This window comes from Neopelma chrysocephalum, unplaced genomic scaffold (assembly GCF_003984885.1).
Source record: "Neopelma chrysocephalum unplaced genomic scaffold, ASM398488v2 Primary Assembly neopelma1_139, whole genome shotgun sequence".
Classification (NCBI taxonomy): Eukaryota; Metazoa; Chordata; class Aves; order Passeriformes; family Pipridae; genus Neopelma; species Neopelma chrysocephalum.
The window spans coordinates 682,834-702,511 of NW_020897801.1; the positions used below are offsets into that span (position 1 = coordinate 682,834).

At 42.9% G+C, this 19,678-nt stretch overlaps 1 protein-coding gene across 2 annotated transcripts in view; it reads left to right on the top strand.

Moving 5' to 3' along the window:
* Window positions 1-2,095: 2,095 nt before the first annotated feature.
* The window catches only part of PTPRO (protein tyrosine phosphatase, receptor type O), a 155,171-nt gene continuing 137,588 nt past the window's right edge, over window positions 2,096-19,678 (top strand). For both annotated transcript variants that reach the window (XM_027699730.1, XM_027699731.1), the window contains exon 1: window positions 2,096-2,506. In XM_027699730.1, coding sequence (XP_027555531.1) covers window positions 2,291-2,506 — 216 coding nt within the window. In that variant the 5' untranslated portion in view covers window positions 2,096-2,290. The remainder of the gene's footprint in view (window positions 2,507-19,678) is intronic.

Below are 19,678 nucleotides of genomic sequence, written 5' to 3' on the forward strand. Positions count from 1 at the left end.
TGGCTGTGTTTTTCTGTGCTGCAACAGCCAGACCAGAATGCTTTAATATCTTGATCCTTTACTGAAGGTTTATTCCAGAAACGTTTCTCACTTCTTTCAGCTATTCCTCACTCTAACTCTTTGATTCAGGTAGTATTGTCCTGAGGCTAAAATGCTACTGGCATTTTATATTCAATTTTTTTCTCTTTACATATCTTTAATGTTTAAAATCTGCTTATGCCATCATCATTTTAATGTCTAAATATTTGTAAATTAGTGGAACATTGGAGTAGAAGCAAGCATAAAATACAGTCCTAAGGTCAAAAATCACTGACTGATGCAGTTCAATTTTCTTAATAAACAAGAGCCTTGTAGCCTAAAATTCAATCCACAGCTCTCAAGTACTGATGACAATCTTAATTTCCTAAAGAAATGCACTTCTTTGTCTTTCAGATAACCTCTCTCTTCATTCTAAATGTGAGTACTGACAGGAATTTTAGCTATGGTTAACCCCTTGCATACTAATTTTAAATAATGCTGAAAACACCATCAGAGTGGTGGGTGCTCAAGAGACGTCTGTGTCCTTCACTGGTAGCATTGAGTGAGTCTTTTCTGTCCCCAGCTTCTTACAAATGAAGATATGAGTAGCATTTGCCTTTTGGACTTCTAAATTTAGGCTTTGTGCCAGTATGTACACAGGAGCTGAGTTTCTCCTTCGCTTTCTGGATTAATCCCAATCAAGTGTGGCAAATCACTGCTCAAGGGCCCATTTCAGTACAAAATAAGCACATCCCTCTCTGGCTTTGGCCACTTTGAAATCAAGCTGTTTTTGACTGAAGGTCCAAATTATAAGGAAATCAAAATTATGCCATGTATAAGCCGGGTAGGGCTCTGAAACACAGATCCATTATTGTCCAATTCAGTAATGCTGTTATTAAACAACTTTGCAATTGTTCAGTTCAAAGGACATTCCCAGAAGACTTTAATAAAGTTCATCTTGCCTAAATGATTTAGAAAATTTGAAAACAATCCCAGAATCTACTTTATCCATTACTTTATTTTTTTAAGGGAAAGTACAGTGGCGGCCCATTACTATAATTAATGGAACCACACCTAGGTCCCAAGTTGCTCTGAAGTTTAATGCCCCAGACAAAGCCTTGTTAGTACACTTAAAACCCTATTTTGTTTAGGTCGGTGTTTGTTATTGATCTGATAGTGGCACCAAGGATGTATCCTAATTTATACTGGCGTGAGAGAGAGAGTAGTCTGTGACAAACTAGATTCTGGTGCAGTCTTCTCATTTTGGAAAGAGTGTTTCATCATGGTGGTTGAATGGGGGAGTTGTTCAGGTGCTGATGTTCAAGTGCTTTGGGATTTTGTTTTGGGCTTTCCACCCTTTTTTTATGAGGACCTCTTATGAGGTCCTCTTAAACCAAGTTGAACAGCTTGCCTATGTTTAAGTTTGGAGATGGCCCCGATGAACTTGCAGGATTGCCCGGTGGGATGCTGGGGGAACACACAACAGGGGGCGTGACCTCAGTTTTGTCCGTGTGCCCCTCTAATCACTGGGCCTGAGTATCTCGCGGGACAGGATGAGTTCTTCTCCACCTCTTGAAGGTTCAGACCTATGCCTTAAACACCCGAAGAGCTGCCCACACGTTTAACCTGCCTTCTGAGAACAGCCACGGGGAAGTCTGCGCTGTGTCTTCAGCTGGTACCTGGGTACCGGCCACTGCTCCCGGAGCTGTAGCTCCGGCAGCGTCGCAGCTCAGCAGCCGCCTCCCGCAGGAGCCGAAGCCCCGGTCCATTCCCTGCCTTGCCAGCCGGGCAGCCCGGGGTGCTCGCGGCATTTCGGTCCCTCCATCGCGGCGGGAAGAATGGCACTGGGGAGGGGTTGGTGCGCTTGATGGGGAGCGGTGTTGGGGATGCATTTTTTGCCTGCCGCTTTGCTTTTCCTGCCCGCGGCGGGGAGATGCTGTCGGGAGAGGGAGGGCCGGGGGTGGGATGGGGGGTGTAGTGCGGTGCAGGGGGGAGCGAGGGCGGTGGCTCCAGGCTCTCGGCTCCCGTCCCTCGCCTTCCGCCGGGGTTGGTGCCGCCCCCGCCGAGGAGCCGCCGCTCCCAGCCCTGCCCGTGCGGCGAGAGGCGCGATCGCCCAAACTCCTGGGAGGGGAGACACCACCCGCCGCCGCCGCCTCCTCTTCCTTCTCCACCTCCTCTTCCCCCCTCCCCGCCGCAACCCCCAAATAAAAGGGGCGGGGGGCGGCAGGATGCGCCGCTCGGCGGGGAGGTCGGCGCCGCCGCCGGCCGCCTGATGCTGCCGCAATTCGCCATTGCCGGGCACGGCTCGGAGCCGAGCGGAGGGAGGCGGGGGGCAGAGGCGGGGGTCCCGGGGGCAGAGGAGCAGCAGCCCCCCCTGCCTGGCCGCCCCCACGGGCCGCGGCCGCCGTCCCCCCCGATGCCCGACCGCCGCTGGCGGGGGGCCCCGGGGGCCCGCTCCTGTCTCCTCTGGCTCTTTGTGTTGCTGAAGGTAAGTGCCGGGGAAGGGAAGGGGTGCGGGTCCCCCCGCTCCCGTGGGCACCGAGCCCCCTCCGCGTCGCCTTTGTGTGCCTTCCCGGCGGGACCGCCGCGCCCGGGCACGGCCCGCTGGCGACGGAGGCAGGGGCTCATCGCCGGCTGTCCCTTCTTTGTGCTCCCGGGGGATGTGCGTGTGGATTTGGGGGAGCGGCAGGGAGCAGCCCTGTCCGCCGTGCCCCGGGTCGAGGTGCGCTCTCTCTCCCACATCCCCACCGAAAGTGCCGGCAGCTCAGAGGAGCCGCGGCGGCGCTTACCCCATCCTCTGTCCCCTCCAAAGTTCCCCGGCTTTCAGCCGAGGTGCGGGGAGAGGGGCGATGTGGCGTTTTGGGTTGCGCTGCCCCGCGGGCCGGGCGGGCGGCGTCGCCGCGCTGTCCTTCAGCACCGCCCGGGCACCGCGCCGGGTCCTCCCGCAAATCCCGCTTACCTTTACCCCCAGCAAGAGACCCGCTAATGAAGATGCAGCTAACAAAGGGGAGGGTGGTGTGTCGTGTTGGTTTTATCCTGGCAGAATTGAACGATTCTTTTCTGATCAGCGATGTGCCGTGTTCAGGCTCAGCCTATCTTCTCGGCAGATTAATTTTTCAAAGTTCTGCCTAATACTGCAAGCTTGGTTTCACATGACATTTTTTATCTTCATGCTTTTGCTCCTTTAATGGTTTCTCAAGCATATTTAATATGCTTCGTGTAACTTCCAAAAGAAAATGTGCATACTGTCTAGGTGAATACTGCTGACTATAAATGTCATTGCCCTAAAGAACAGAGCTCGGCACTACTGAAAACTTTGTTGTATATTTATCAGTCACTGTTAAGGAGAGCTCTGCAACTAAGGACCTGACCTTTCGGAGTCATGTAAATGTTCTGTGGAAATCATCAGAACTCCTTGTGTGAATAAGAGTTTACAGGATCATGTCCTAGAACAGCAGTGGTGTCGCTTCTAAAATTGACATTGCATTGACAGAACTATTTAAAGGGAAGCTTTCACAGCATCTGTTCCCATATAGTAGTCAACTGTCAGCTGTCTCATTTTCATAACTGCTGAAACATACATTTATGCAAGATAAAATGTTAATATACAGAAAAAATTTTGTTCCATAGAATTTGGCGATTAAAAAAAAGCAAAAGAATTATTTTTAAGAAAATAAGACTGTGGATGTTAGGGCCCAGCAGAAAGATTAAATTTCTGGTTTGATCCCAAATATAGAAGTGCACACAGTTTTAAGTATCTGTTTTATCCCATAATCACACAATTCACATTACTCTAAATCCTGGCTTTTTAAAAAATAAATGAAGTTGTTTTGGTGGTGTGTATTTTTTACTAGCACTACTGTGGTAAAGCAAGACAGAAAATAGAAAGTTTAAATTTGTAAAATACTATACTTGAAAAATAAATAATACATTTCACGAAATTTGGTAAGATGTGAAGGCAGCCAAGGCCTCAGGTTTTCATTCTGTTGGAAAGTAGCCATCACTTCTCAGCTGGATAAAACTCAGACAAACCTGGGACTGTAAAGACAAAGAAAGGTGATGAGCATTAGCAGAATGTTGTAGTGTAGGAGAAGGTAAAGCTGTAGCTTCAGATAAAGGTGCATCAGTAATGCCACGTGTCAGGACCATTTACCTGAGCCTGAAATCCACTGAGTTTTCTTTAATATCTGTGTATTTCTTTGCAGTGTCAAATAATTGAAAACAACCAATTTCAAAACAAGGCATTCCCTAGTTTTGTGCTGTTTACTTCTGCCAACTTGTTGAACCAATACTAAAATTACCCAGCTTCAAGTTATTAAATTGGGGTTTCATCTAGAAGTTACTCTCTTTGAGAAGGAAGTGGCATTGAACTGATGAATCTGAAGACAGGCAAAACTGATGTCTGTGTGCTTGCTGTTTCTGTGTTAGCAGCCCAAATGTCACTTGCTAAGCTGAATCTGCTTGATGTGGCCTTGATGCCCATCTGGCAATTTGTAAAATCATCAGCAGACTTTGCACAGTGACAAAACTACTCAAAGCACATTTTCTCTTCTCTTCCAATTGTTGTTATTTTGTGGTGCAAAGTAATGATTCCAATTTATTCTGAGTCCTGACGTTGTCTGAAGTTGCTGGTACAGTCAGTGACTAGAGGAGGTCAAACAGGGATATTGCCCAGTGCATGTCATATGCCTGATGTGGTTGCTCATTGGCTAGTAATATTTAGTCACTTCTTTCACAGTGTGATGTGAATGCTTCCTGTGCTCCAGGGTAGTACTATAATATTATTTTTGGAAATACAGCAATGTGATCTTGAACCTTTATCACTCTCTTTCTTCAGTAGTTTTCTTGTGTGGTGGCTGGTTTAGAAATTAGCAGAAGAAAGGCGTTGTGTGTGAGCTCAAATATGAACAGGGATTTACAATACTTTTTAGAGGAGCAGGGCTGTGTCTTGCTTCAGAGAAAAGGCTCCAACCATGCTGCTGTAGGAATCTCTTAATATATTGCCATTTTGCAATGGGTCTGTGTTCTCTGCTGTTTCAGTCAGAATGGATGGAAGGCATAGTCTTTAGCTGCTTGCTTTGTAATCATCTCATTTTGGTGTGGCAAAGGCATGGCTGATCACAGCTGAAGGGTAAAGCTGTACCTCAGCTAAATAAAGAACAATGAAAAGTAGACACTTTCCCAGATTCCAGTGACTGATGTCATCTTTGCTGTATCTTTTAATTGCAATCCAACAACCTTTCCTTAGTCATGACTGCACTGAGCTTTGACCAGTTGAAGTTCTGCTCTGGATTATGTGACTGGTATGTCAGAGGTATGTCCATGCTGTTGGTATCTTGTACTTGAATGATTTTATGTTGCCTTTATTATTTCTGTGGGACAAGGGAGAGCTTAAGTAGAAGACAAGACCACCTTGAACAAGCCAAACTCGATGCTGGGATGTGATGTACAATCTGTTACACTTCCAAGATATTCTGATCAATGCTCTCAGTAGGAAAATAATGAGAAAACTGGTCGTCACAGTAGTTCCGTGTATGGACTAAATAGGAGGGATCACACTCTTCAGGAAAATTTTCTACAAATAAAGTAATACAAATCATATTTCCACGAGACTGAGGTCCTTATATATCAGTCTGATATATGCTCTTCATATAAAGCAGCAACACCCTCTTTCATTCTCTTAGCAAGGACAGCTTTTTGTGTATAGCAGGGTAGAATTCTGTCCAGTACTACATCAGTTTATGGAGTTTGGCATCACAGCGACGTCCTACTTCAGGTTTACATGGACCAAGACATTCAAAGAGATTTAGATTCTGTAAGACTTTACTCAGCTCAACCTTACCCAACACAGGAAATATGTTTCTACTGGTGTAATTTTCAAGAATATCTACATCTTCAGTTAATAATCTGAAGTAAAGGTCATACCATCAGGATACTGCCTCTTTCTGTGGGAGAAACCTTTTTAAGAGAAAAGCTGATTTCACAGCTGGGAACCTCAGTGTGTCACCACTGTTCCCTTCTGCCTGGGAAAGCAATATGCTAATGTGAATTTTGATATGGAGTCCAATTTTGATATGGAGTCCTTTCAGCATCTCTTCTCTCTCCGAGAGATGGTGGCTGCAGCTCTTACCAAGAAAGAAAGTTTGCTTTCTTTCCTTATGATCTTGTTCTATTAGCATCAAAATAAGATTTAAAAAAAACCCCAAACCTATCTTACCAGTTCATTTTTGTTTGCAAAACAAATGTAAGTGTTCCTCATGATGGGACAGGCTCAGAGGAACTACTGAGGTAAAACAGTCTTTTCTGCTTACCACTAATCTGAGACTGTCCAGGCTGTATGGAAGAGAAAAGCATCCTACCAGAAAAAGCATACATCTTCTTTTTAAAAAACTTTATTATAAGCCGTCATCCTTAGACCAAAACTTCTAAAAGTCATGTTCTCTCTCATTTAGTCATTTTTATGGGTTATTTCTAAACCAGGGTGATTCCAGAGGGCAAAGCTAAAGAAGGGAATGCTTATGCCAACTCATGTTTACGGAACTGTAGGAGGCACTTGCAAAACTCTCTCTGCAAGTGGAATAAAAGTCTGCTATTACCCTATGGCAAATTTCTGATTTCACTGCAGTGAAATGACAGGGGACCACTGAGTAAAGATCTTTCCTGCCTGCAGGAGTTATGAGCCTCAGACTCAAATTGCACAAGGTCAGTAAGACAATTTCTAAGTTCACCCCGGTCAGAAGCCGCACTAAAGGGTGATCCCTCACTCGGGTTCAGACAGGGACTGTGCGGAATAAAGACCTACCTGTGGCGATCCCGTGGCCATTGATTAAAGGACTCTTGGGCAGTGTGCTGGCTGAACTTGAGAAGCCCACTAATCTCTATATTTCTGCTGTCACCACACAGAGCAATCCAGGAATATCATGAAATGACCTTACAGAGCTTCAGAATGAATGTTAAACTGAACAAAGTCTTGTGTAAGTCCACCTTGAGATTTATTTTACTAGTCAATCTCAGCTTTGGAGGAGAGAACTTTTTTTTACTTAGGCATATGGGTCAGGACAATAAATGTCAAAAAATAAACCTTTGAAAACAGATGTATTTGCTGAAGAACTCAAGAGGCTCATAGTTAATTTAGAGTCAAAGTGTTTTTTAGAATTATTTGCCTTTTCCATTGCGGAAGTATGTATTGTTATCCTGAGCACTCTTCTAGTAAATTAGTGGTTTCATTTTTGTTAGTCAGGATTTTAAAGATTCTGTTCTTAAGGGAAAAATGAATTGAATGCAATTTACATAAAAAATCAAGTTTTGATAAATGTTAAAAATTTCTCAAAATAAAGATCTTTACGGAGTTTAGTACTTAGGAGTGCACTCATAAAATGAAGAGACTGGCTTATTAAATGTTTTGCAGACAAAAGCTATTACAATTTTTTTTTTTAAATTAAACTTCTATTAATGTATAGTTGAAAAGAGGAAAGTCTTTGAGAGAAATGTGGCAACAAATGCCAACTGCCACATATGTAGTATAATAGATGAATAGGGAATGGGAGATACTGGAAACACAAAGGTTACCTTGCTTTTCATAGCACTGTGTAATCTTGAATGAATGCAAGCAGTGAAGGGAGCAACTCCTAAGGAAGGTGTTTGGTGTGTTTTTGGCAAGCCAAATATGATGCATTCCATTTTGGGAACTCCTTCATTCTTATGCTGGGAAATCACTGTGGCTTTTAAATGGAGTTCCAGAAATAAAATTAAATGCATCATGTCTGGCTTGCCATAAAAATAGTACATTGTACCAGAGCAAAAGTAGTAGGTGCTGTGCTTGAATGACTATGGTTATCTTTGCAGTTTCTCTTCCTGCACTTATCTAGAGAAGAAATGCTTTACAGTAAGCATCAGTGATGGGAAAGTTGGTGACACAGCTGATAGTAACAGAGAAGAGAGCAAGCAGGACATGTTTTCAAGGGAATTAAACTCAGCTTCTAGTATACTGGTCTTCAGGTTGGCAGCATGGACATGAGAAGAGAATATGTGGGATAGGCACTATGACTGAGCAGAAAACATAATATTAGGGACGGAAAAATTTGAGTAGAACATTTAAACTCAAAGATTGAGCACTTCAGAGGAGCTGAACGGAGATAACAGAAGTAAACAACTCAGAGCTATTATTCTATGTCAGTCAGAGATTTAACATGAGGTAGCTGTTTGGTAGATATGAACCTTTTGGGGGAGAAAAATCCTAAATTCCTTTTTAAGTTCTCTTGTGAAAACAGATAAGGTTGCCTGTCAGTCTAACAGATGTGATTTTGAAATGGTTTGGCCCCAGTGTATTTTAGGTTATTGAGGCATGGGTCCTCTAGCCATGTCAGAAAGGTTTGAACAACTGTAACTCCTTCGTGTGCTATAAAACTGCAGGTCCTCAAATTAGTTATGTTGACTTTCGTATCATGTGAAAGCCATGTCTTTGGGATTAGAGAGCTAAGTCCCTAAATTGTCAGTCAGATGAGCAACTCCTTCAAATTTAACAGCTTTCAATATTTTTCTTGACACATCCCTAAAATCAACTGAGAAGGGACTTCTTCTAAGCTGAGATGAGACCCCAGAGCAGACCACAGGCTTTCCCAGTTGTCCCAGTTGTCTTGTTCCCTATGTAATCTGCTGTTTGTCTTCTGTCTGTTATCTGTACCACAGCTATTCAGGATCATATTCTCTTTGTTCATATGGAAGTCATTTTAATACAGAAGTAATTTTAACATGGAAAATCTTTACTCCTCTCTGATCTATTAAACAAGAAGGAATGGTCTCATTCTACTTACAAAGAGCAAGGAATTTTAAATTCAAGTAAGAAAAAAAAAATCCCCAGACAAAAACACCAGACAAAACACCCCAATGTCCTATTAAATGGGGTGAAGAACAGTAGAGAGAATTGGTGGGGGAAAAAAAATCCACAGATATGATGCTAATTAGTGTTTTCCTAAAGTACCGTTAAGTCAGAATTAAGAAAAAAAATGAAGATTTGCCAACAGCAATGAAATTAGTTTATTTATTATTTGCTTGGCTCTGCTGTGCCTAGCTTTATTGTGTATGCAAAGTATCTGCAGACTCTGCCTGAAGACTGAAAGATAGACACATCAAAATAAGGATGCTCTAGATAACTTAGAAATTATTATCATATATGCCGGTTGCTGGTATTCTCCAAGGAGCAGCATACCTTCCAAACAGAAGTCACAATTGCTTCCCTCAGGAGCTGAGCAGAGTTTTTTGTTGTTGTTTGTTACCTTTTTTTTATTTGGTATTGATTTCTACAGGATGTTGCTTATCAGGGCTTCTGGACATTTACATCAGTTTAAAACATCAAAAAATAATTAATAATCAATGTGACTTTAATCCCTTCAAAGAGAACCCATTAACCTACAAAAAATGCTGTAGCTCACAATCATTTTGTGAAAGTAACTGAAAGCAGGGCAAGAGATGAAAGAGAGAAACATCACTCAGATATTTTCTTTTTTTTCAAAGAGAATTTTATTCCAAACAGAGAACATAGCTAATATTTTATTGCAGTCAACTTACTGTAAATTAGGAAGTTTGGGGTTTTTTTATATAATTTTCTTCCTCTAACTTGGCTCCCCTGCTTAATATTGTACTGATATTATCTTGAGTCATCAGCGTCTGCTTCTGAGGAAAAGATTATGATGTCACAAAATCAATATCAGAGGATCCTATACTGTAATCCTTTTTCAGGGAAGTCCATTAAATCAATGCCTCTCCTTCTGTGAGTAGTGACGGTAGAATCAAGCTCTCTAATTTTGCTGTGTGAAGGAATAAGCAGATGGGATGGGATTTTACATAATTAACTAGCAGTTATTAAATACAACAAGAAAAATTATGACATATTCTGAAAGATAAATGAATACATAGTGAATTTCTAAGTGTATTTCCAAATGATCTCTGGTATAAAATTACTTCTCAGTTGCATTGCAAAATAACATGTTAAACAAAAAATGCTTTTTTTAATTTTAAAGCTTTTGAAAACTAACTCAGAACTCCATAGGCTCTGAAGGCCCATCAGGTTTTCTCAGCAGCACTGGGGGAAATGATGAAAACTGCAGAATGGTGGCACTATTTGATGTCACCAGCATTTGGCTGAAATTGAAGCATTCTGGGAACAGGGATAATAATTTTGTTATCTCACATGTTGTTCATGTGCAACAGCGATGCCTGTTAGCTGGAACCAGAACTGACGGGTTTCCTCTAAATGTGCAGGGTGCTGGGAGCTATCAGAGACTCTCCTGTGCTTCTGGGAACGGGTCCAAAGTCCAAGAGAACTCAATGGATGTTTTTGTGTTGCTTTAAATGGGTTTTGGAACAAGCTGTGTTGGGAAGACCTGCAACCTCAGCCGGGTGATGCTGTGAAGTCTGACGTGCAGAACAGAGCCAACTGTGATGTGCAAGTGACCCTGAGCTCACTGCAGTGTTGGTAACACAAACTGGAGGCCATGGGAGGGTTTTGATTTTCGGAATCTGAGAGTCTGATAGCTTAAAGAAACTCCCCATTAGATAAATCCTGAGCAACCCTCTTGTTCAGGGAGCAGCTGTATTGGCAAGAAGTGGTGTGTTGCAATTCACTGCTGAAGCCAGTGTAATAGGAACTAATAGCGGTGCTTCTGCTGCTGCAAGTGGAGCTTTTTTTGCAGGGAAATTAAGTTTTGTGACTAGCACTAGGCAAAAAATAGGGTGCTTTTCTCCAGGCAGAGCCATCAGTCTCCTCTTTCTCTTCCTCTGCATATTTCAGGGGCTGTTTGAATAAGAGTTCAGATGTAAGTACATTTCAACCTACAGCAACTTTTGCTGGCATTGCAGCATTAACACAGATACATGGATGGATGGAAACTAAATTCTACATTAAAACCAGATACTTACTTGTATCTGGATCTGAAAAATACAGCTGGTCCCTTCTTCTTTAATAGGCTAGCTGGGTCGAAAGCTATACCAAAACCCAGTGACCATCTGGGGCCTTTGAGCTTCAGAACATAAACTCTCATCCTGCTCAGCTCGGGTGCAATCTGAACACAGACGTTATTTTCTAGACTTACATTTCTAGACTTACATTATTTTCTACACTTACACTGTTCCAGTTGATTAGAAACCAGTAGATTTCCATTGCTGTGATAACAAAAATGGAAATACCAGTTAAATTATTTCTCAAATTTTGGTTCATTTCTACATTTCAGATAAGCATTTTTTTTTAAGACTGGTGTCTGGAATAATTTTTCTCTAAAGGGCAAATACATGGCTAAATTAACAGCTGGGAATGAATCCAAGTTACATATTGAGTAGTAGAGCTGCTCTTGCTTGAAGAAACTCATGGAAGAGTCAAACTCTCTGAATTCTTTCCGTGAAGAAGAGAAAAATGGATATATCCTTAGATGTATAAGCCAAGCAATTGTGGAGATTATTGAGCTGTATGTGTTTCTGCATGGACATGTTTCTGTTTGCTTTAAAACAAGAATTAGAGGACTGCATAGTCAAAAGTAATTAAAAATAGCAGTAAGTTAAAAAAACCCCTTGACTACAGTGTTTCACAACAGCTTTAAATGGGATCTATAGCAATATTTGTTGCATATTGTAAATATTCTTTAAAAATACAATAGTTAGGGGTTTTTTTAATGTTTTGTCATCAATGACCTGAACTTTGCAGGAGCCTTTTGGCAAAGTATTGTGGTTGAACCCCATGTGGGCACTTACCCCCCACGTGGTGGGATAGGGAGGAAAATCAGAAAAAACCTGTGCATTGGGATAAAAACAGTTAAAATTGAAATAAAGTAATATACAGTAATAATAATAATAATAATAATAATAATAATAATAATAATAATAATAATAATAATGAAAAGGGGCATAAAGAGAGGAATAAAATCCAAGACAAGTGCAGGTGCTGGGGTCCATCATTGCTGATCACTTTTCAAACATCACGTCAAAAGGGCACAGGAGCAACAATTCCCAAAAGCTGGAAGTCAAGCAGATGAGATAGAAGGCCAGTTTGGCTGAGCAGGGATCTTCTCTTGGAAATAAGGCAAAAAAGGAAGGTGTATGCCCAGTGGAAGCAAGGTAGAGTTTATGGGAAGAATTCAGAGACGATGCTTGCCTCTGTAGGGAGAAAACTGGCGTGACCACAGCTCAACTGGAGTTGAAGCTGAGCAGAAATGTGGGGGACAATAAAAAGAGTTTTTTCAAATATATTAATGACTAGGCAGTATAGAAATATCCTTGGCCCATTACAGGATGGGGATGGTCACCTCACAAAGGGGGCAGAGACAAGGGTTTAACACTTTCTTTGCTTCTGTCTTCAACACGGATGACAGACCAAAAGAGTCTCAGTGCCCTGAGCTGGAGGACTGTGACTGCAAGAATGATCAGTTCCCAGTCAACCCTGAAATTGTGCAGGATCTGCTGCTCCAGCTGGATCCCTGCAAATCTATGGAGCCTGATGGGATTCATCCAAGAATCCTCAAAGAGCTGCTGATGTCCTTGCAAAACCTCTCTCGGTGATTTTTGAGCTGTCTTGGGAATCTGGAGAGGTCCCAGCTGACTGGAAGCTGGCGAATGTTGTCCTGATTTTCAAGAGGGGCAAGGAGGAGGACCCCAGAAACTACAGACCTGTCAGTCTCACTTCAGTGCCTGGTAAAGTTATGGAGAAGGTTATTCTGGGAGGGATTGAAAAACACCTGAAAGACAATGCAGTCATTGGTCACAGCCAGCACGGCTTCGCGAGAGGCAAGTCCTGCTGATCAAACCTGGGAACACACCTCGCTCATCAAGGGAAGCCAGTTGATGTAATCTTCTTGGATTTCAATAAAACTTTCAATGCAGTCTCTCACAGGATCCTTCTGGACAAAATGTCCAGCACACAGTTGGATAAACACATCACACCATGGATGAGCAATTGGCTCATTGGTCGAGTACAGAGGGTTAACAGGGAAAGGAGTAACATGAGACTGGCCACCTGTCACTAGTGGGGTTCTGCAGGGCTCCATCTTGGGCCTTGTGCTCTTCAACATCTTCATAAATGACTTGGACTCAGGACACTGGAAGGGGTATTGAGCAAGTTTCATGATACAAAACTCAGAGGAGCTGTTGACTCCCTCAAAGGCAAGGAGGCCCTGCAGAGAGCCCTTGACAAATTAGAAGACTGGGCAATCACCAACCATATGAAGTTCAACAAGGGAAAGTGTCAGATTCTGCGCCAGGGATTGGGCAACCCTGGATGTGTGAACAGACTGGGAGCAAGATGCTGGAAAGCAGGGCCATGGAAAGGGACCTGGGGATCCTGGTTGATGGCAAATTCAATAAGAGTCAGCAGTGGCCTGGCAGCCAGGAGGGCCAACCGTGTCCTGGGGGCTCATCAGACAAAGCATCACCAGAGGTGATTTTCCCACTCTGCTCTGCACTGAGGTGGCCTCACCTGGAATATTGGGGCAGTTTTGGGTACCACAATATAAGAAAGACATTAAACCATTAGAGAGCGTCCAAAGGAGGGCAGTGAAGATGGTGAGGGGCCTTGAGGGGAAGCTGTATGAGGAGCAGCTGAGGTCACTTGGTCTGTTCAGCTGGAGAAGAGGAAACTGAGGGGAGACCTCATTGCACTTACAACTTCCTCAGGAGGGGATGGGGAGGGGCAGGCACTGATCTCTTCCCTGTGGTGACCAGTGACAGGACCTGAGGGAATGGCTTGAAGTTTTGTCAAGGGAGGTTTAGGTTGGATATTAGAAAAAGGTTCTTCACCCAGAGAGTGATTGGGTACTGGAACAGGCTCCCCAGGGAAGTGGTCACAGTACCAACCCTGACAGAGTTCAAGAAGCGTTGGGATGATACTCTCAGGCACAGGGTGTGACTCCTGGGGATGGTCCTGTGCAGGGTCAGGAGTTGGACTCGATCCTTGTGGGTCCCTTCCAACTCGGCAGATTCTGTGATTCTGTGATGCACAATGTAATTGCTCACCATCTGATGCTGACCGATGCCCAGCCTGTTCCTGAGCAGTGATCAGCAGTTCCTGGCCAACTACCCCCAGTTTTTGTACTGGGCATGATGTTCTGTGGTATGGAATATCCCTCTGTGTAGTTCAGGCCAGCAGTCCTGACCATGCTCCCGCCCAGACTCCTGTGCACCTGCTCCCTGGCAGGGCATGAGACACCGAAAAGTCCTTGACTCAGGGTAAGCACTACTTAGCAACAACTAAAACATCACTGTGTTATCAATGTTACTCTTGTGCTAAACCCAAAACACAGCTCTCTACCAGCTATTAGGAACAAAATTAACTCTATCACACCTGAAACCAGGTCAGCAAAGCAACAATCCAGAGCCCAGTTGGCTATGGCAGACATCATGGTTGATGCTGGGACAAGGGGCTTTCTGTGAGTTGCCTAACAGCCTAGCAATTAGATACCAGTTTTTCCTGGTAGGCATTACTACACAAGGTGATGGACAGTTCAGGTCAGGATATCAGGAAGTGTCCAGGTGGAGGACACAAATTCTGGAATGTCTGTTATATGATGCGTGGGTGTTCAGCTTGGAGCAGAGCCAGATTGCCTTTCCTATGGCCTCACCAGAAGGACTGGTGTGACTGGAATAGTTGCAGGTGACATTATTTCATGCACAAATAAAACATATTTGTGAATATTATGACATTAGGAGACAAAATGGAAAAGAAACAGAAGCATTTTAGAACATACCAGAGCATATCTTGCAGACTTTGTCTGTTCCAGTTGTGTACAAGGTTATTTCTGCACCCCTTTTCTTTTGGTAGCTAAGCTTTAATAAAGATGTAACCTGTTTGGAGATTGGCTTTTAGTAATGATATCTTGTAAGGATTGTATAGGATCAACTCTTCATTGTCAATATGTACTGTGGGTAAAATTCAGTCACTGATCAAGGCATTTTTATTTTTATCTGAAAGATTTTATTTTTTTTCCCCTCCAGAGGCAGAGGTTTATTGCCATTATGAGTGCTGGTTATATGATTAAAGCATATGAGAGCTAGTGGACTATCATAGATATACCTGCTCTAGCTGGCTTTAGGCTGGCAGTAATGCTGATATTCCTACTCCACTGCACAGCTGGAAGGGTATAGAGGGCAACTGCAGCATGTGGGGAAAGGGGGAAGCAAGAGATTGCAGCAGGGGTGTTGAGGAAGCAGGTGATTCAGAATTGTCCCCTGCTTGTCATCAAAATGGCAATAGAGGGACTCTGTGCACCTCAGAGGATGCAGGGACACCTGAAACAGTTTAGAGTCATTTGAGGCTGGAAGGGATTTCTGGAGACCATCTGGTCTGAGCCTTGGCTCAAAGCGAGGCCAAGTAGTTCAGGGGCTAAGGGCCATGTCTGGATGAATTTTGAGTATCTGTGAGGATCAAGATTCCACCACCTCTCGGGACAATCTCTTAGGACCCTGCAGGAGAGGAATGACAGTCAGTTAAATCTTTTAAAAAATCATGAATTGAGACTCAGAATATGAAACTGTTTTATAAACCTGGCTGTTTTGTTGGGATTTTTTAAAATTAATTTAAAAATAATTTGGGCTGTCTTTCCCTGTAGATTTTCATACTCTGGGTTGCAGTCACAAGCTTTATGCTGAACTCTGCTTGCTTTCTTGCATTCATCAGTGCCTTGAAGCTTGAGCTTTAAATATAATATCATGAATCAAATTCGTAGAGCTACCAGTGGTAGAATATACCTTAATTATCACTTAAATGTTCTGCAGAGTCAGGCAGGTACCTGCCATCACTGCACATTCACTTCAATGGTTCATATTTCTCAAGAAGGTTTTTTTTCTTTTTTCTCTTTTTTTTTTCCTCCCTCTTCTGAATTACACTTCTGGGAGGAGAACCATGACTTCATATATTTTACAAGCTTAGGTCTTAGACATGCAGGAAACCATTAAAGGTTTACCATAGGGGTACTTGTCAGCATCATGAATGAAAGGCTCTTGGTGTAGGACTGGCCTCTGTCCTGGCTGGCTCAGTGCTAGAGCAGAGGAATCTCTCAGCACTGCATCCAGTGAGAGAAACTTGTATAAATCAAGGTGGAAAAATACGTGTATCAAAGGAATATGTGGAATCTTTCCTAGATATTTCCCTTGCACTTTTTGTATTGATAACTGAAGCATCAATCCCAAAATCAATAGGAAATTCCAGGGACTCGATACACTTAATGAGCTCCAAAGGAACTGTTACTTTGGGCTGTGATTACAGCTTCTGCTGCCTGACTCCACATCATATTAGCTTTTTATTACTAATGATTTGTGGTGTTGGAGGGGAGAATGAGTTTGGTAATTCATTAGCTTTTTCACAGATTTTTGCCTTTAAATTAAGTTAGCTCATACTTTCAGATATTTAATTGTCCGTGCTAGAATACAGATTTCTAGTTTTTAACTACAAGATACAGAATTTAAAAAAAAAGTACTACCCCCCCCCCCAAAAAAAGCCCCAAAACCAAACCATCAAGAAACCCCACAAAAACCTGAACAACAAAACCTTCCCCATTCCAGCTTACAAAGTCCAAGATGGTGGTTTTTCTATGGCCCTTATGTCTTCCAATTCTGTTCCATGAATCATGATTTCCAAACAATCTCACCATAAAAAAAGCCTTGTGCTTGTATCTTTAAAAAGTCAGATCTTCCAGTGAACAACATAAAAGGATATCTTACAGTTCAAAAAAAGGTCTCATAAGGTCGTTGGTTAGAGAAACAAAATGATGCTTTTCCCGTGGAGACCCTACAATGCCAGATTTAATTTATTTTGGGAAGAAGGAAAGATTATTCTGTGGAATGTGCTTACCACTTGTGAAGTAAAAGGTGTTGACAGAGAGCGTGAAGATATCCTGGAGAACAGAGTTTATACAGAAGAAGATGAGTTTATGGAAAAAAAAAGAAAAACCTCTGCACTACTCTGTATTTAGCATAAAAGAAATCAATAGAATCGATTTTGAGATGTTGTCCATGGACTAGGGCTAACCAGCTGTGCTCAGACTGTGGTTTCAGAAAGTTTGGTCCTCTAATCCCAACTTCTTTGCAAAGCCAGATTTAGCTATGCTGAACTCTCTGGCCTCCACTGCACACGGAGGCTGGTGAGGAGGAGGAGACCTTGAGGTCTGCTTCACACCCTGCTGTGCCCAGCAGAGCTGCAGGCCGTGTGGGAAAGGGCTCCAGGCTGAAATGGCTCTGCCACAGAACCCCTTGCCTGCAACACAATTTAAATGCATGATTTCAGTTGATATTAATAATTTGGAAGGTTTATAAATTATTGAAATCGTAATTGCCTGACAGTTACATGTCACGTGGATACAGGACCTTCATATATACCCTGGTTTCCCATAGTATGTTGGGGTTTTTTGTCTTTTACAAGCTTAAAGAACAAAGTCTAGTGGTGTCAGAGGATGCCTGGGATTGATTCTTTATGTTTTTGTCCAGAAATGCTACACCCTGTTCCTCCAGTACAGTGTGACGGGCGGCTGGTAATTGCTGGATGCCCAGTGTGAATTTTTGCAATGATAATGAAAAGTCATTGGGAGATGAAGCCCAGCCTGAATGAGAGGAAACAGATGGACTGCAGAGATGTGCCTATCCTGCACCCAGGAATGCACATGCTATGTTAAGAAGGCTAATAGAAGGGAAGTGGAGTGTCCCCTTCTGTTCCTGATAAATCCATCTCTGTGCTGTCAGAAATGGCTGTAAAATGGGAGCTCTGCGATTTTTCTCTGCTGAAATGGTCTAGTCTCATTTATCTCTTTTCCTCTTTGCATATTGGCATATTCCTTCTCTGTGTGTATTTATCCAAAGTCTTTACTTGGTGTGTTGGACTAAAGGTCATATCAATTTTTTTTCTCTCTTTTGCTGCCTTTTTTCCCCCCTCCAGTCCCTCTGTTTCTAAAGATGCCAAGCTTAATAACTGATGATTTCTTCTGATGCCAGAAGGTCCTCATAATATGCATGTTGGGTTTTAGTGTATTTTTCTTTTCTGCATCTCAGTACTTTCAATTTGTATGCAGAGCCATCCTCTTACCATGAACTCCTATGCCCAGAGCTGAGGATTATGTTCTTATCCAACATATGTACTCAGCCTGAAATGCTAAATCTCTGCTGCTAGAGGAACAGTAAGATGTTATGGTTGAAGGAGCTGTGTCAAAGTAACCAGTCAGATCAATCCATAAATCATGTAGTTTGAGAGGCAAGACTGTGTCACTTGACCAGTACTAACTCATAAGTTTAAATATTGCTATTCTGACTGCGAGGGATTAAGCAAATATGGATTTTAATTAAAAAAAAAATCAGTTTTATGACGGGGATGGAGGAGTCTCCATGGATGCTGTCTTCCACAGAACTGGCTGGATTTTGGTAGCCTGTAGCATGGGGACTACACAGGAAATGTGGAAACAGAGGATGATAGTAGGTCTTGAGTTGTTCCTGGGTGGTTCCCCCACCTCTGCAGCCAGCCTGGTTTCACTGGGCAACAAGAAGCAGTTCCTGCCTGCTAGTGTCCCTGTTCCATCCTGTCCCTACTGCAACAGCTCACACAGGAGAAGAGAAGGAAGAATAATTTACCTTGCTTTGTAGCTTCCCCCAGTTCTACATGAGGAGTTGCTTGCTGATGCCGTCTGTCAGCGTGTACAGCTGCAACACAAGGGTGGCTTCGTGGTGTGGCAAGGGAGGGTGGCAGCAGGGACCTGCCCAGGTGCTGGGGAGTATCCAACTGCTCTTGTATCCCAGTTTTCCCTGCCCGTGAGTCATGCCAGGGGTCATGGAGACAGGTGGTCAGCCAGGATTGCTAATATTGCCTTGCTAGTGGTGCTCCTCCATCCCTGCAGCTCCATGCTGGAGAAGGATGCCGTATCTCCCCATTTTCAGAGAAAGGCAGCACTGCTGGTTGTGGAGGTGGCAACACCATGCTTTCAACTGATCCTTTCCCTTTGAGGTCACTTGTACCCTATCTTCTTCCACGGTGCAGTTGGACTGTGTTAGTGCATCTTTCCCTGACACACAATGGGTGCAAGACACATTGTGGTGCCTTAGCACAGATGTTTTCCAGGGGCTCATGTTACCATTCATATTATCATGACAGAGTGCTGGCTGGCACCTAAAAAGCTGGCAGGGAGCTTATCCATGGATAAACTGTAAGCTAATCTGGTCTCCAGTTTGTGAAACTAGGTTTGGTACTTGAGGGGGAAAGAAGGAGCAACTCTGAGGCAGCACCTTGTTGGAGAGTTGAAACAAATTTCTAGGAAAGTGAAAAGACAAAGAATCTTTTCCTTTTCCTTTCCCTTATGAATTAAATACTAGATGATTTCTTTTTAATGGGCAGAGTGTGTGAATGTTTTATTTATTAATGCCGTGCAAAAAATGTTGTAGAGGCTGGGCATTCAGAAAGTTCAAAAGGCAAAATAATAATTTGGATTGATCTATAAACATTATTTTTATAGTTTTTGGTAGGATAGAGAAGCTTAAGAAGCTTCCCAGGATATATTTCTATTCTCCAGAAAGATTATTTCAGTCCTAAGCTTTTAGCCTTCTCTAAAGAAACACGGAGGCATGTCAGTCAAGGAATATTCAACAATTAACAACCACTTGAAGGTATTTGCAAATAGTTGCAATCGTATGAGATCTGTATTTTTCC